Genomic DNA, 15,843 nt, shown 5'->3' on the forward strand with positions numbered 1-15,843 from the left:
GGGGTCATCAATTTTTTGGTACAATGGGTAGGGGGGTTCACTTATTTTGACTGATGTGCAGGAAGAATTTGCCGGCCCACCCCCGGCCATAATAACTGAACGCTCCCTAAGTGACTTCTTGCAAGGTCTGCACTTCAGTTACTTACTCTTTACTTGACGTTATACGCTACACGAAAGTTAGAGGAGAAAAGCTCTAACTCGACATTGTCAGATAATAGTCAACAGCAATATTTACAGTGATTTACATGTTTAAAAATGTCAGCATAGTTAGAGACCATCTCTTTGAGTTACAGATCAAAATCAGTCATCGACGTATTTACATTTTTCTTTGTGTAATACTGTCGTATATTGACAGTAATTTCTCAGTGATGACTCAGAAACGAGGTTCACCTAGAATGTGTTTGCGGAAGTAAACAATGCCAAGAATAAATAAAGCATAGATTTGAATTTGTCATTGTCAAACGAATTCACCAATATTCGTAGAAGCAAATCGTTTGTTTTCACTGCTAGGGCAAGGCAAAAGTGCGCCGCCAAACTGAAAGGTGCTGTTGACATATTAGGTAAGTAAACATGGTTTTTTATCACAGTCCCTCCACACATACAGTCCGTCCATATGGTGATCAAGTAACTTCAGTTGCTAATTGGAGTCTAAAACTCCAGTCATTCCATTTGGATTATTTTCCCCGTGGACTAATTTGCAAATTTTCCGACTTCGGCGAGTACTTGAGACGAACCCTTGCCAGCGAAATGACCAGAGCCGGAAACGTAGAGCATTATGGTCGTGAAGTTTGCAAAATCAGATCTGGAATCACGTTTTATATGATGTTGTTTTGGAACAGTTCCAGAAATCACCTGACGAAGTTCAGACACGCAGGCTGCTACTTGCAAAGACTGTCAGCGTCTTGCTGATCCTGTGAACATTCACTACAAAGCTAAAATGGGTGATTTTTCAATCCACGTGAAGATTGTATTCCTGTTTACGCTGCAAGCTGCCTTACAAGATGTTCAGTCGACGTGTAAGTGACTTTGTTTCCTTGTGATTTCAGAATAATCAAAATAATACACCAAACTAAGACAGGAGTGGAGAGAATAGTTGATTTGTTTTCGATACATAGAAATAATTGGGTTTCACGTAAGCAGACATGGTTCTACTGTGAAGAACAGTTTACATACTTTGAGTAGAAGTCCAGCCGTGGTCCGTATCACCGTTCAAGGACAGATAGATTGATAAAGTATAACGTTAATATCCTAATCAAACATGCAAAGACCATGGCTGGACGTGTTAAATCTGATCAAAGAGTCAAATGAACAAGCATGGCAATGAATCGGTTGAAAGTGTCAAAACTTTCTATGCGATTTAGTTTGCCATTTATGGGACTTTATTTAATCAGACCAGACCCCAGTAATACTTTTCACTGTTCCTTCTTGATGAAACTCGAGAACTTGGTCTAATTTAATTCTGGCGTTGGCTTCACTTCGGACGAAAGTGCACCACATGTGGTACATTCCTCGGACTGTGGAGTTCCATTACGCACACGTTTTAAGGTAGTGACTCAGTTTGGTTGACACATATTTTCAATCAAAAGTTTCACATAGAAAACAGGGTCTCACACCCAACATGTGGTACATTTTCTAATAGGTCTATATTTGAAGAAGGTAAAAATTTTGTTTAGTTGTCAAAACATGCATTGGTATGTTTGTTTAAGTCAAAAACATGTGATTTTGAATTTTTTCACTTAAAAGAGTATAAGTAAGAATTGGCAGCACCCCTAAGTGATCTATTAACGGCACTAGACAGCTGGATATACAGGGGAAAAACCGTGTTTTGGATTTTTGAAATTCGCTTTTGTTTCTGCACAGTGAGCCTTCGAAGTGTGAACTGTCGGATTTTCGCATAAATTATCGGCTTTTGTTCACGTTTGTCAAGTTATCGTCACTTCAGGGGGGTTTATCAAAAATCTAAGACACGGTTTTTCAGGTCTATTCATGAAGTGTTAGCATGCGAAAAATCGGGGAAATCCGCCCACGCGTCGCCGACTTACACTCATTTGAAGGTGCGCATACATAGCAAAAATCGGAACTGAGAAAATCGACGATTTGTGTAAACGTCCCATTTTTCACACAAAATCGCCGAAAAAAGTCGGATTTTTGTGCGTTTCAAAAACAATTATTCGATCTGGGTCTAGGTTAAATATTGGGCATCAGGTTAGAGAATTTCTGACAAGTCCTAAACATTAGTTCGCCTAAAAATGATGAAAATTGTGCGTAGAAACGTGAGGCTGGTCAGCGTCAGCGGTGGGTACTATTTACACGATAAACACTAGAGAGATAATTCAGGGCATAATCTGTTTGTCAAATACGTATCTAGCTTATAATTATATTAACTGTACACTGTTTGGTAACGGTTAGAGTCTGGTTACAAGACGAGAAAAGTTTAAAAAAATCATACAGCCGGAATGGTTTACAGGACTCTGCGTTCTGCCGACGACGCGCGCTCGCTCTCTCGCTAGCGCTCGACTTCCGGTCTCACAGCCCGTAATTTATGCACGTACCAAGTGTGAAATGGTTGCCCAGTTCATTTTAGTGCCGATTTTTGTGCCTATAGTACAAGACGTCACTTGCTTGCTTGCTTGCTTTCGGAGATGAGACGACCAACTCTCGATGCTCTAAAAAATTCTGTAGTTGAGAAGTTCAAGGAATGCGGGAAAGTCGCACTTGTTTTTGTGGTTTTCACATGTGATCTGCTGCAGTCCTTTTGCTCACCATAAAAAATGACCGGGTTTTCGTGCCCTATTTCGCTTTCCACTGTGACATGTACTATTATGGCCTCGGGTATGAAACCAAAATCAACTTCAGTTACACGTAAAAGCGATTCTTCATGACTTAAATAAACGACTGAGGCGATACTCGACAGATTCACTCATTGTAAAATTGAAACGGCGACATATCGCGACACCCAGCGACACTCTCTTGACCACAGATAGAAATTGACAGGCAACGATCGTGAAGCGACGTTTCGCGTACGTTGCTGTGCCGACCGACCGACATAACAGTGTCGGGTTGACAAATTGGACAAACCATGCTTCCTACATCCATGGACAAACTAAGTCCAAGACAGTCCAAGATATGGGCTGCTGTTATAGAACCATATTTTCCAGTGAAGATTAAATAGATTCTCTTTGGACGGCAGTGTAATCTATAGCCCGGCGTACGATGCACAGGCGTACGTTTTCTGGGTAGTTTCTATAAGTGTAGTTTATTCTACGTTTCGACGTTCTCTTCCGTAGCCTAATCACCAAGGTAAGAAACAGAATTATCCGGTCTGCCAAGAAAACTGCCCGTTCTAGTCGAAAAATAAACACGAATCCTACAGTCAGTTACCTCTTTCGACGCGGAAGGCTCTCGACTGTCCAAAAAACACTCTCATGTCACGATAAAATGACAACTTTAGGAGAAATCTGCCGTGTTTTGACAAACTAGGCATTTCTGGCGTCCAACGTTGTAATAACGCAACTCATTATCATAATTGTACGCCGTCCGCATCGCTGATTGGTCCGTGAGCAACGCCATCAACGGCATCAGACTGAGATGCACCACTTTCTATATGTGCAGACACCGTCCGGTGGCCATCAGAAACGCCGATGTTGTCAAAACGCGGCAGATTTCTTCGAAAGTTTTCATTTTATCGTGACATGAGTGTGTTTTTTGGACAGCCGAGATCCTTCCGCATCTAACTAGGTAACTCAATGAAGGATTTGTGTTTATTTTTCGACTAGAACGTGCAGTTTTCTTGGCAGGCCAGATAATTCTGTTTCTTACCTTGGTGATTAGGCTACGGAAGAGAACGTCGAAACGTAGAATAAACTACACTTATAGAAACTACCCAGAAAACAGCACGCCTGTGGTACGATGCTATGTGTTCCGCTACAGCTAATCGCCTCGCTCACCACAACCCTGCAAAGACCCGTACGTAGGGTCGGTGACTTCAAATCCATTTTGGGACTTGACGTAAAAAGCCAAATTACTGTCGAAATTCAGCGTTCTTGGGCCCAAGTCGTATCCCTGCCTACCTCAGCTACTCGATCGCTTCCAAAAATGCCAGTCTTTTATTCACTTTTCGTAAATAACCGTCGATGTCGGCAACTCTCTCGCTAGCCCTGTGTACGATGCTGTGTGTTAGCTGTAGCGGCTAACACACAACATCGCGTCCATCAGCTTTCCATTTTGCTTCTTCGGCCCCCGTTTGCGTTTTCTACACTGCTTATACTGCCATATCTATACTGCCGGCAGTCATCAGCCATGTTGGATAGCGTCTCTTATGAAGATGTGCGCGCATGCGCAACATGGTGCGTAAAAATTTACATAATCTCCTCAAGGTATAACGATAACGCTGACAGTAATCCGGACCGTTAAAACAAAAAGAAATAATAACTCGCGCAGTGGTTAGAAGGCCGTGTTTTCACTAAAATTTAAGACATTTTCCAGTACAATGTTATCTCACAGTTTTCTCTAATAAAAAGATCATATTTCAGGGTTCAGAATATGAAATAATCACAAAATCGCTAAAATTTACAAAGGAACCCGAGTCACTACCTTAAGGCCAACTTCAAAAATGTTTCAAAGCAAATCATTCTCTGTACAACTGACTCAACTGATTGTTGACGTACATAAGTGTTCAGTTCCTGGTAACCTGTAGCCTTCGATAAATATGCGCAAACACGATTAATAAATATCGTCAGTCAAATATTGACACTCCGGTATTTCAGGGCCGAGGCGGTTTGTTGATAGCTTGGACGTCTAGCAGCGCCGACAAACAGTTCTCAGGTGACTTTGGGAGGGAGAATGATGCCAATTTTACGGTCTGTGCTGCTACTCTACAAAGGCTATTGTCATTTTAACGGACCCTGCTCTCAGAAAGGCTCACAGAGTAACAATACGGCAATTGATCAGTCGCTTGATCGACAGTCAATGACCTAAATGACAAATTCGTCCGGGTCAGCCGTGCAAATACAACAGAATAAAATTTCATATACATTTTAATTTTCGTTTACTTGAAATAGATCCTAGCCTATTCGAGTCAAGGTGTAATACACTTATTGCACGGAGGCCGATAGCATCTCCGTGCTTTACGGTCCAAGCAATAGGTGTCCTTTATAACCGTTAATTTTAGGAGGAAGTTTCTAGAAAAAAATCCAGTCGACAGTGCGCCGGCCTGACAAAGGCGTTTAACTCGTAATAGAAAATTCGTCCCACAGTCCTTCGGGTCATATTAAGTCCATTGACTAGAGAGCGTTACACCCTTCATGTTATTAGCGCACAAGAGAAACATTATAGTCTGGAACTTTCGGTTTACAGGACAGAAAAAATGGCGTACTTGAGATTTCTGTCATGACAACGTTCTGATCTACATCCTCCTAGGTGCCACAAAGCTTTCAACTTTACATTCAACCTTATTGTTGCATAGCAACGGATATTCACCTTGACAATGCGCCAATTTCTGTTTGTTTGTGTGTGTGCGCGTGTGTATACGTACATGTATACATGTATGTATATATTAGTATATATACGTACACAAACAAACGACACGGCAAGTATTTTTATAAACTGCTCGCTCTCATAGAGTAGTTCACGTATATACTCACACTTGACTTGACACAACGTATAAAACTAAAAACAGATTTGGCAACGTCTGAACACATCTACGATCCTCCGAAACTAATAGATTTATAATGGCGATTTTGTTTGTAAAAATAAAAGGCGAAATGAAAAAAAATACAGATATGTGTATAACGAGAATACATTTGACCTTGACCTGAGTAGAACCATAAGTAAATTCTCTGTATAGAAATTTATCATCAAGGGAACAAAGTAAACGTGCTTTGTATCTGTAGGTGATGAGACAGGTGGACGGACAGACACACATGGAGACAAAGGCAGACATACGGACTGAGAGACAAATACCGAGAGACATGCAAACAGATAAACTTGGCACAGGCGAATTCGGTATTTTATAATTGTTATTTATTGATATTAATAATTGTATTTGACACCGCGTGAATGCCTTAAGAATTGAAGAAAGCTCGATGGCGAACTAGCTTAGTGACGTTCAGAATTTCTCGACTCGTTTAGTAATGATGTCTATAATAGACTACCTAAAGGGAAGGCGGACAGCTTCCTCACGCGAATACTCCCGCACGCCGTGGAATCTTTGCTTGTTTCCCATAATATGTTCCTAGTCCCAAAAGTTAAAGGTCATTTGCAATCACTGATATACTAACACCATAATGCACCGTTCTGCACGGTTGTTGCAGCAGAAGTCATTTGAAAACATCTGTACTGTCTCAAAATCACTATGAATGGGCCGTCTAGAAATATTTCACGTTTCATAAATATTGATAAAATACTTCCATCACTCCTCATCGCCCGTGAGTTATCTGCGTAGCCAGAGAGAGAGAGAGAGAGAGAGAGAGAGAGAGAGAGAGAGAGAGAGAGAGAGAGCTGTACACATGGGCAAAGGGACAGAGCCTGACAAACAGACTGACCGACATATAAAAGGACAACGCTACCGATAGACATACAGGTAGAAGGGCAGACAGACAGGTTTAAGTGGAAAACGCACAGCGATCTTGAAGAAATAAGGAAGAGAAAAGCATCACTGTTCTACTGTCTAAATCTTCTCTGACAACGACATGACGTCACTACCCACATCTTGCAAGATTTGGCGATGTGTCTTGGTAAATGTTAATCCGGCAGACATTAGTTATCAAATGAGCCGTGTTGGAAAAAAAGTACAGGATAATTTACGTCATTCGATGTGACGGAGAGGTTCCCATGGCTTAGTTCGTTTCGGTCACCTCTTGCGTCATAGCATGACCTCTTCTACACACATCCTGTACTTGTCCCCAATACCATGGAAGGGCCATAACAAATCTTGTTTCCCTTTTATGTCATCGTTTATAAATTCATCATATCGAGATGAACTAAATTGAATTTTCAAGCTAAACAGGACCGTAAAGTCATCACAGTCTCTTCAGCTCTCCCCTTCGACACCTTCCATCTTAAATGGATGGCATTACCGACTTCTTCATTTCTGAGGGACATCGGTTGCCAAGGCACAGAAATGTCAAACACAGAAAGATTTACGTGTGTAGTCGAGCCGAGTGAACTCTTACGAGTCACCGATCCCCGTTTCTCGTCACATGGCGAATTTACGGTGAGACGGTCCCTATACACACGTCACTCTGAAGAGTACCTGCACAGGAACGCAGGGTACGGCGTTCCTTACGGAATCGCATATTTTGTCAGTATTCAAATTTGGAACTGCTCCAGCAATGTTTATTTATTCAAAGACCCAAGGGCCATTTCCCAGCCAATCTACTTTGATACATATCATCTTTCGTATTGCCGTATGGTTCGTACAGTCAGACTACCGGAAAGCGAAGCTTTTATAATCGGCACGACGACAACATGGTACATCGGACCGTCACAGTAAACGTACCCGTATTCTTATCGATTTTGCTCTCAGTTTCGCGGAAAGGTCAGACAACTCGTAAGTAATATCCTGTTTACTGCCGTTAACGCCGTCCCTTTCAATCGATGATCGTCAGCAACTTTCAGCTTAGGGACCGATTTATTTTACATCAGCTTCCTTGTCTGTGGCGAACCCCTTTTCACAATGTTTGGTCACGTGGCGGTTGCTATAGCAGCAACAGCCTAAAACTTCGCGATCTGGTGTTACACGCTCGCTCCTGATAGCATGGTGCTGATCTTGCCAGTCTAGGCCGTGAAAGTTATTTCTGTAAACGCTCTAAAAATAGTATTGTTTATGTATGGATGTCGCATATCCTCACTCTGCTGCATATTGGATAAACGAAATGTGCCTAAGAAGGTCGAAAGGAGAAACATTTAATGATACCGGAACCGCGATATATAATTTCAGCAGAAAGTTTAAGGGGCACCAATTGCCATATTTTCGGCAGTACCCTGGGTAATTTTTATCACAACCGGAAGTTGTGATATAGAGGTGGTTTCAACCGGTGTTTGATGTCGTTCATTTCCGTAAACGACAAAAAGTCAAAAACTGCTGAACAGACTGCGTTGATATTTGGTACCGATACATAGACTGGTTCCAAGGTTCCAATTCGAAAAATGGAGCCAAACGGAGTGCCGGTTAGATAGTTTTGGGAAATTTCTAACCCCCCTTTTATCTAATTGATTTTAGGGGTCTTTCATATATGTAGTTTTGGAATGTACACCAATCCTGCATTGTGGACTGTTTTATGAGTTGTTGAACAGAAATGAGGTTTTGATGAATGTTAGAAATATGCAGGATGGCTGATTCGAAGTATAAGAGATTTCTATGGTCTTTTGGGCATCAAAAGCATTAAAAAAAACATATTTCATAGTTTAGATTCTCACTTTTGAGATGACCCTAGGCATTTGTTAAGTAAACATCCTTGAGTCAATATACAGACTTTGACATTCCAGAGATTAAGTATCCACAACCTCACATGTTACAGTCTTTCACTACAATGGTATGGCCCAAACCCATTGTTATCAATGGAGAGTGTGGACCTGTCTACAGGAAATTGGGGTGAACAGGTTAGACATGACGTTACAAGTTGTAGGTTAGTTATCAAGGTAGCACCAGCATAGAGTCCTGAGCATCTGTCCATGTGTTCTCACAGCAAATTACAGGGAAAAAATTATTTGAGAAGTTTCTCTCCTTTAAATAGAAGTATATTACAATTTAACCTGTCATGGATAGATTGCTCTCAAATGATCTGAAACACAGTTATTGCCCATTAGCAACAAATCTATAGCAAGATTTATGTAAAGTTCATGAACTTACACAAGGTATTAGACAAAAGATGACCATGACTTTGCTACTTTTCAACATTTATTTCAATCAGATTTCCCCAGCTTAGTGTATAATTTTGTAATCTTAATTACTGTCAACTTAGCTTTACTAACTTATTCATACCTCATTATTCTTACACTACTGTTATACCTTATAACCACAAAATTTCAAGAGATGCATATATGATTGTCACTTAACAAACAATTTACAAATATGTCTTCTGCTTTTTCTCCATATACATATACATGTCTCTTTTCTCATAAAAATGAGCTTAAAATCGCAATGTGAAAAATAGTCTTTCAGCTATATGTTGCTCATTGACTTTGTGGTCTGTCTAATTCACAGTGAGTGTGGTTGTTGATAAATGCCGATAATACTAGGCGGTCATAATGTCCAAGCGCCATTGGCGGTATTTTTTAACATAATGATCATAGGTCACTATCACATCTGGAAGTTGTGATATAGGGTTAGTTTCAACCGGTGGTGGACAGTGTCCATTTTCCGTAAACGACAAAAAGTCAAAAACCGCTGAACAGACTCAGTGCATTGATATTTGGTAGAGATATTCAGACTAATTCCAAGGTTCCGATTCCGAAAATGGAGCCAAACGGAGCAGCAGTTAGATAGTTTTGGGAAATTTCTAACCCCCCCTTTAACTAATTGATTTTAGGGGTCTTTCATATATGTAGTTTTGGAATGTACACCAATCCTGCATTGTGGACTATTTAATGAGTGTGGAACAGAAATGAGGTTTTGATGAATGTTACAAATATGCAGGATGGCTGATTCAAAGTATCAGAGATTTTCATGCGCTTTTGGTAATAAAATTGATAAAAAACAACATATTTAATGTTTTAGATCTCTCACATTTGTGATGACCCTTAGACTTGATGACATAACCCGCTGCTGGACCTGTTTACTGGCGCATTGATTTAAAGACAAAGATCGTTTTATTTGCTCACGTGTGAACACGTGAGCATATATCGCAGCGATGTCTGTCTGTCTGTCTGTGTGTCTGTCTGTCTGTCTGTTGGTCCATTTTTCTCAAAAACGGCTGAACGTATTTCAGTCAAATTTGGTAGACATCTTCAGAATTCAAATGGCTAGAACTGAAAAGGTTTTGGTGGGCGTGGCTTGGATATTAATGAAGTTATGAAAGTTTTAATTTTTCTGTTACGCCGCGTATGACAAGTGAAAACAATCGACTGTTTGAGGGCGCTGTGAAATGTGCTTGTCCAGGTTGGCTACAGCTGGATACATTTTACCCACAAACCCTAGCGGCATAAAGCCAGTCTTACTGCACTTACTGTTCTTGTACATTTCGTCTCCCCGCCATCGTCGCGTAAATCAAGTTATACCGTCGTATCATAACGAGCACATAGTTCTTCGCTTGTCTCCACAGCCTTTCTGTGCTGTGAGTACGCTTATCCGGCTTTTTGCTGTACAAATTCTGAAGCGTGATTTTGATGGACTGTCGGTGTGGTGTCGGTAAGTAATTCAAAGTAATTTGTGTGTGATGTGTTGATTCTATGTCGTGATTTGATGTATGCACCTTTGTTCGATACTACGATTTGACTTGGACGCTTTGAGTTTACGGTTGAGAAAGTGAATAGTACGGTACATGCATCAAAAGAATTGAGAAGGAGCGCGACTGTGACTCGATCGCGACTGGGAGCTGTAGTTCCGAACTTGACTTTTTCATGGCATAGATTTGTACGGTCGGCTCTTGCCCTGCGAACCCTGCTGTGTGTTTCGGGCGTTACACGGCCTCAGCCACTATCATCTACATCATCACATCTTTCATCTAGTCTAATGAGGTCTTCCAAATCCTTTGTATTCATTTAGACCCATATTTTTTGAGCAACGGCTTTTGAGATTTTCTGGCGCACGTTTGTTGGCTCATTATAAAGTGAGTCTTGGGGTCGACTGTTCAGAGATGACAGCTGTAGTTGCTTCATTGTAAGAAGGCAGACAAGGCCCTCTGTCACAAACCTTAAAAAGTCTGTAGCATGATTGAAAGAATCCATTACTTTACGCTTCACTGTTCTGTGATTAAATGTTTTTTTGGCGTGCGCCAATGTCAGCTACGCTGGCTCCTCTGTAGAATTCATCCATTAGATGTGGTGGGGCCGTGTAACACCTGAAACACACAGCACGGTACGCAGAGCTAGCTAGGTCGGGTAGATTTCTGTGTACGCTGCACTGTCTCCAAAACCCACGTGGGTCCGGCCCGACAGCGTATCCCTTAGCGTACACGAGAGGTCCTGCACGAAGAATAACAACTTGACTGGTGTCAATGTTATTACTATTTCATAAAAATAGTCCACGTAAAGATTGTTTTGTGACAATCGACGAGAGTCATAGGCTGGTTAGGCTAATTTTGTCGTGGCACCTAATTTTGTCGTGGCAAAGCCATAGATTAGGGTTAGAGATTTTAGATTGGGCAATAGTTTTCGTTCTCGTAGATGTCGCGGGGACATGGATATTCTAGGTACACTGGTAGCAATGATGAATAGTTACTATTATTGTTTGTGTATAGGGTCTGTTGTGGTGCTCCGAAAGGGTTTCAGGTAATATTTTCATGATATCGTCATAATAATATGTCTGATCATTTACATACTTTTTTAGTTTCCTATAATGTGGGACAAGCTACTGAATTTCGATGGTTGGTACTCAGTGGCAAAGACTTTGCTTGGAAAATGCGTTACCATCAAAAGCGAATAAGAATGTAAAATGCCCCCAAAAATCTTCCAGACCCCCCCCCCCAGGATATCAAATGGTCCACCCCATAGGTGGGAAGGCTTGTATAATGAAAAAATGACATTTATTCATCATATTCATAACTTCCAGACAAATATTGCTTGCAAGATCCTGTGAGTAGGCCACCACTGTAATTGTTGATAGATCAATAAAGCCTGTCGGCTGGTAGGAACTGATCAATTAGTGTGTGTGTGTAGTGTGGAGATTTCCTGACTTTCCATCCTGTAAATTTTGACAATTTTCTAAAGTACAGCTTGTAAAAAAATACACAAGTTTAGTAATATGCAGATTAATTTTAGTGCCCTTTCTTATCCAGCTTTGAGTGTTGAATGAATCATTATGAGGACAAAATGGTAATGTGATGAAATGTCACAGGACAAAGTGATGATAAACCATGAATTCATTTATTATTCATGAAAAGTATACTCTATGAGTGAACTAATGAGGTTTAAATGGGTCCTAAAAGATAAACTTAATTTGATGAGATTTACATCCGTGTGTTGCCCTTATATTTCATTAAAACAAAATGACATGTCATACACACATCAAAAACATTAAGATAGCTATTTGAAGAGATTGTTGGACATGGAAGTTGTGTGAGAAATGTTAACAGAGCTTTCGATAATGTTGTATCACTGTTCTAGTAAATTATATGGCACTTCATGGAGTCAACAAAATTTATGACAGTGGTCATTTTAATCCTTGGTGTTATGTTTTTTTTCATTTGCAGAAGTGGTCTATTGATGATTACATCACCACAGGGCATTCATTAGGACATTCCAATTAAATCCACATATTTTTTTGTGTGAGTTCATTCACTTTTGCCATTCTTTGTTAGTCCATGCAGCTTTTCATTGTGTGTGCATTCAGGCATCTAGGTAGATATTTCAGACATGCCCAAACCGATTTCAATTTGTTCTTTGATACTATCAATGCCATCAGGCAGCCATTATGTTATATTTTGTGGCCATTCACAAAGATATGTCTGACATACCTGGACCAATGTCATGCAAACTTGCCTTTGTAGGAATGGTGTCGTGTCATCAATGATGAACTTGTTGGTCAATAATTTCCATGAAAAAAATGGAATAAGTTCTTTACATGTTGTAAAACATCAAATTCATCTTTTTTGCCAATTTTTTTCACTGGTACAAATATGTATATTTAACAGGATGCAATGGATGTCTTACTTGATTTTTTGTTTCTTTAACAGATTATACCAGGAGGCCATATACGTGGTGAAATTCACTCGCCCATAGGAGGCACAGCAATAACTTGCCCACAGGAGGCGCAATAATAACTTGCCCATAGGAAGGGCGCAATAATAACTTGCCCATAGGAGGCGCAATAATCATTTGCCCATAGGAGGCGCAAACAATAACTTGCCCAAAGGGGTACAACACAATCACTTGCCTATAAGAGGCACAGACTGCCCAGTTGAGGCACAGTTGCCCATAGGAGGTACAGACTGCCTGTAGAGGCGCGTTCAAGATCACAAATTGATAGTCAACAAGCATTGGTTACAACATTGCTGATAGTACTTTGAGCAAACACTGTTGTGGTTAATTTCGCATTTAGATCACAACTGATTTGACATTGATAATATTCAGTATTAACTTGCAGAAGAAAAAAAATAAGGCAGTAAAGTTTTGTCTTTGTCTTCCTCAGTGTACATTGTGAAATTATACCGTGATATTTAACAGCACACAAGTTAGTGCTCTATCATTTACTTCCTGATAGGAAACAAGAGTATTGTTTACAGGCAGATTATTTGCAATCAAATAGAATTACTTCAGCGTACTGAATATATAAGGAAGACTGACATTTCTCTACAATTTCTGAAAATTGGCATTCATTTACTTCATAATAAACAAGAACAGTCATACCACATTCTATCATTGTCTACTTATAACTGACAACCCTTTTAACTGCTTTTTTCTGTCTAGGTCCAGCTTCCCCAATAAAGTTGGACCTAAATTTTGTAGTGAAAGGGTTCAACGTCTAAACTGCACAATATTGACAAGCAATAACACATTCATAGTCTACAATCTCAACAAACACAATCATTCTTTCATCAATACTTCAACTTTTAAGGTTTCACTTTTCATAGCATCAGAAGAAATCAAGGAACCAATAAGCAACATCAGTCAAATTATTAATTTTTCTTCCTATACAAGTGCTTGAATTGACTGTAAGAACTTATTATAATATTAAGCACACCCATAACACAACGTTACTATAAAAGTACAATGAGAGTAAAAAAACTGAGCATAAAAGCAAAAAATGAAAGAAGTAAATTGTACATGCAACGAAAAAGACAGTTGCAGACTCCTCACAGATGTTACACAAAGGTTAATGTCGAAGGTGATGGTAATTGCTTGTTCCGTGCTATAAGTCTAGGACTCTATGGAACACAAGATCATCATCATGCAATAAGAGTACATACTGTTGACTATGTAATTGAACATTGGGACAGATATGAGGATCCAATTAAAGGTGAATATGAAAGATGGCATATTGTCTCTCAAGATGACTATAGGCAGTATATGTCCAGATCTGAACCAGGTAATGCAACTTATGGAGGGGACTTTGAAATAAATTCTGCAGCGCTTGCATATAACATTAATATTGCAGTTCATTTTGACACTTTAAGTGAACCATTAGAGACTGTTGGTAATTCTTCTGTAAGTATACATCTTTTGTATCATGCAATCCGTGTTGAAGGAGAAATTGATAGTGGTCACTATGACTTTCTGCAAAGCACAGAGCAAAATTTGTCACAAGCAATAAATGTAAACAGTTTTGGACCAGTACAAACAGAGAAATCTTCTATGCCGCAAAATGAACATTGTGTAAATTATAGAGAAATAGAGAAACAGAGAGACATGATTGCCAAGAGAGAACAAATAGAGTTTAGGCAAAGCGAAAAGCAAGAGATTTAACAGCCAAGCAAAATAAACGAGCTGATCCAGCATACAGGCAAACTGAAAGGCAAAGAGATATGAATGCTAAGAAAATTATGAGAACTGATGAGCTGTACAGACAAACTGAAAGGCAAAGAGATGTCAATGCTAAGAAAACTATGAGAGCTGATGATGTGTATAAACAAACTGAAAACAAGAGAAACAGGACATCAATGAAATTGAGACGGTGTGATGATGAGTACAGACAAACTGAAAGACAAAGGAATGTAATTGCTAAGAAAACAAAGAGAAGTGATGATGTATATAAACAAACTGAAAACAACAGAAATAGGGAGTCAAAGAAATTAAGACGGTGTGATGATGAGTACAGACAAAATGAAAGGGAAAGAAATGCTAATGCTAAAAAGACAAAGAGAACTGACCAGGTCTTCAGGGAAAGCGAAAAGATCAGAGATGCCAATATTAAAAGTATTAAAAGAACTGATAAATCATATAGAGAGAGAGAGCAAATGAGAGATAGATTAAACAAACTAAACAACAGAAGATGTAGTGCTGCAAATCTATGAAGAGCTGATACAAATTTTTCACGGTGCAGTTCAGAATGGCCCAAATTTTGTATGTGTGTGCTGCCAACAGCTGTGGTACAGAGAAAGTGTTTTGAACTACAATAATGTTAAAGAAAAGTTAAACACCTTTGCATCATCTCAGGCTACAGATAATGATATGGCACCATTATGTAAAACTTGTTATTCATATTTAAAAGAGTCAAAGTTGCCTCCTTGTTCTGTGGCCAATAACATGTCATTTCCATTAATTCCCCCCGAGTTACAGTTACATCCACTAGAAGAAAGACTTGTTGCCTTACGCATTCCATTCATGCAAATAAGAGAATTGCCAAGAGGTAGACAAGTTAGTCTCAGAGGTAACATAGTCAATGTTATAGCTGATGTATCAACTACTGTCTCTACATTACCTAGAACTTTAAATGAATCGCAGACAATACCTGTCAAATTTAAAAGAAAGATTAGCTATAGTCATGCCTATCAGGTAGAGAATGTCAGACCAGTGAAAGTCTTACAAGCAGCTAATTGGTTAGTTAAAAATAGCCCCTTATATAAAGCAGAACTGATTACAATATCTACAGATTGGGTTGTTTGCAGAAAGGATGAAAACCACAATTGGCAGGAATTTTGTGAGGAAAATGACGATCATGATTATTCTCACATGTCTGACAAACAAACATGTAAACAAGATGACAGTAATGATCATGATGATCATGATGATGATGATAATTGGACT

The 15,843-nt window shown here is 39.5% G+C and overlaps 1 protein-coding gene and 1 long non-coding RNA gene across 2 annotated transcripts in view; both read left to right on the forward strand.

The window, feature by feature from the left end:
* The first annotated feature begins 820 nt into the window (after positions 1 to 820).
* LOC139138454 (uncharacterized) overlaps positions 821 to 15,843 on the forward strand; it is a 35,188-nt gene continuing 20,165 nt past the window's right edge. Inside the window, exon 1 of the mRNA XM_070706840.1 lies at positions 821 to 1,016. Coding sequence (XP_070562941.1) covers positions 938 to 1,016 — 79 coding nt within the window. The 5' untranslated portion in view covers positions 821 to 937. The remainder of the gene's footprint in view (positions 1,017 to 15,843) is intronic.
* LOC139138456 (uncharacterized) lies at positions 10,161 to 13,510 on the forward strand. The gene is made up of 3 exons (XR_011553612.1): positions 10,161 to 10,348; positions 12,351 to 12,425; positions 12,834 to 13,510. It is a non-coding gene; the product is annotated as an uncharacterized lncRNA (long non-coding RNA).

This window comes from Ptychodera flava, chromosome 8 (genome assembly GCF_041260155.1).
Source record: "Ptychodera flava strain L36383 chromosome 8, AS_Pfla_20210202, whole genome shotgun sequence".
NCBI classification, from domain to species: Eukaryota; Metazoa; Hemichordata; class Enteropneusta; family Ptychoderidae; genus Ptychodera; species Ptychodera flava.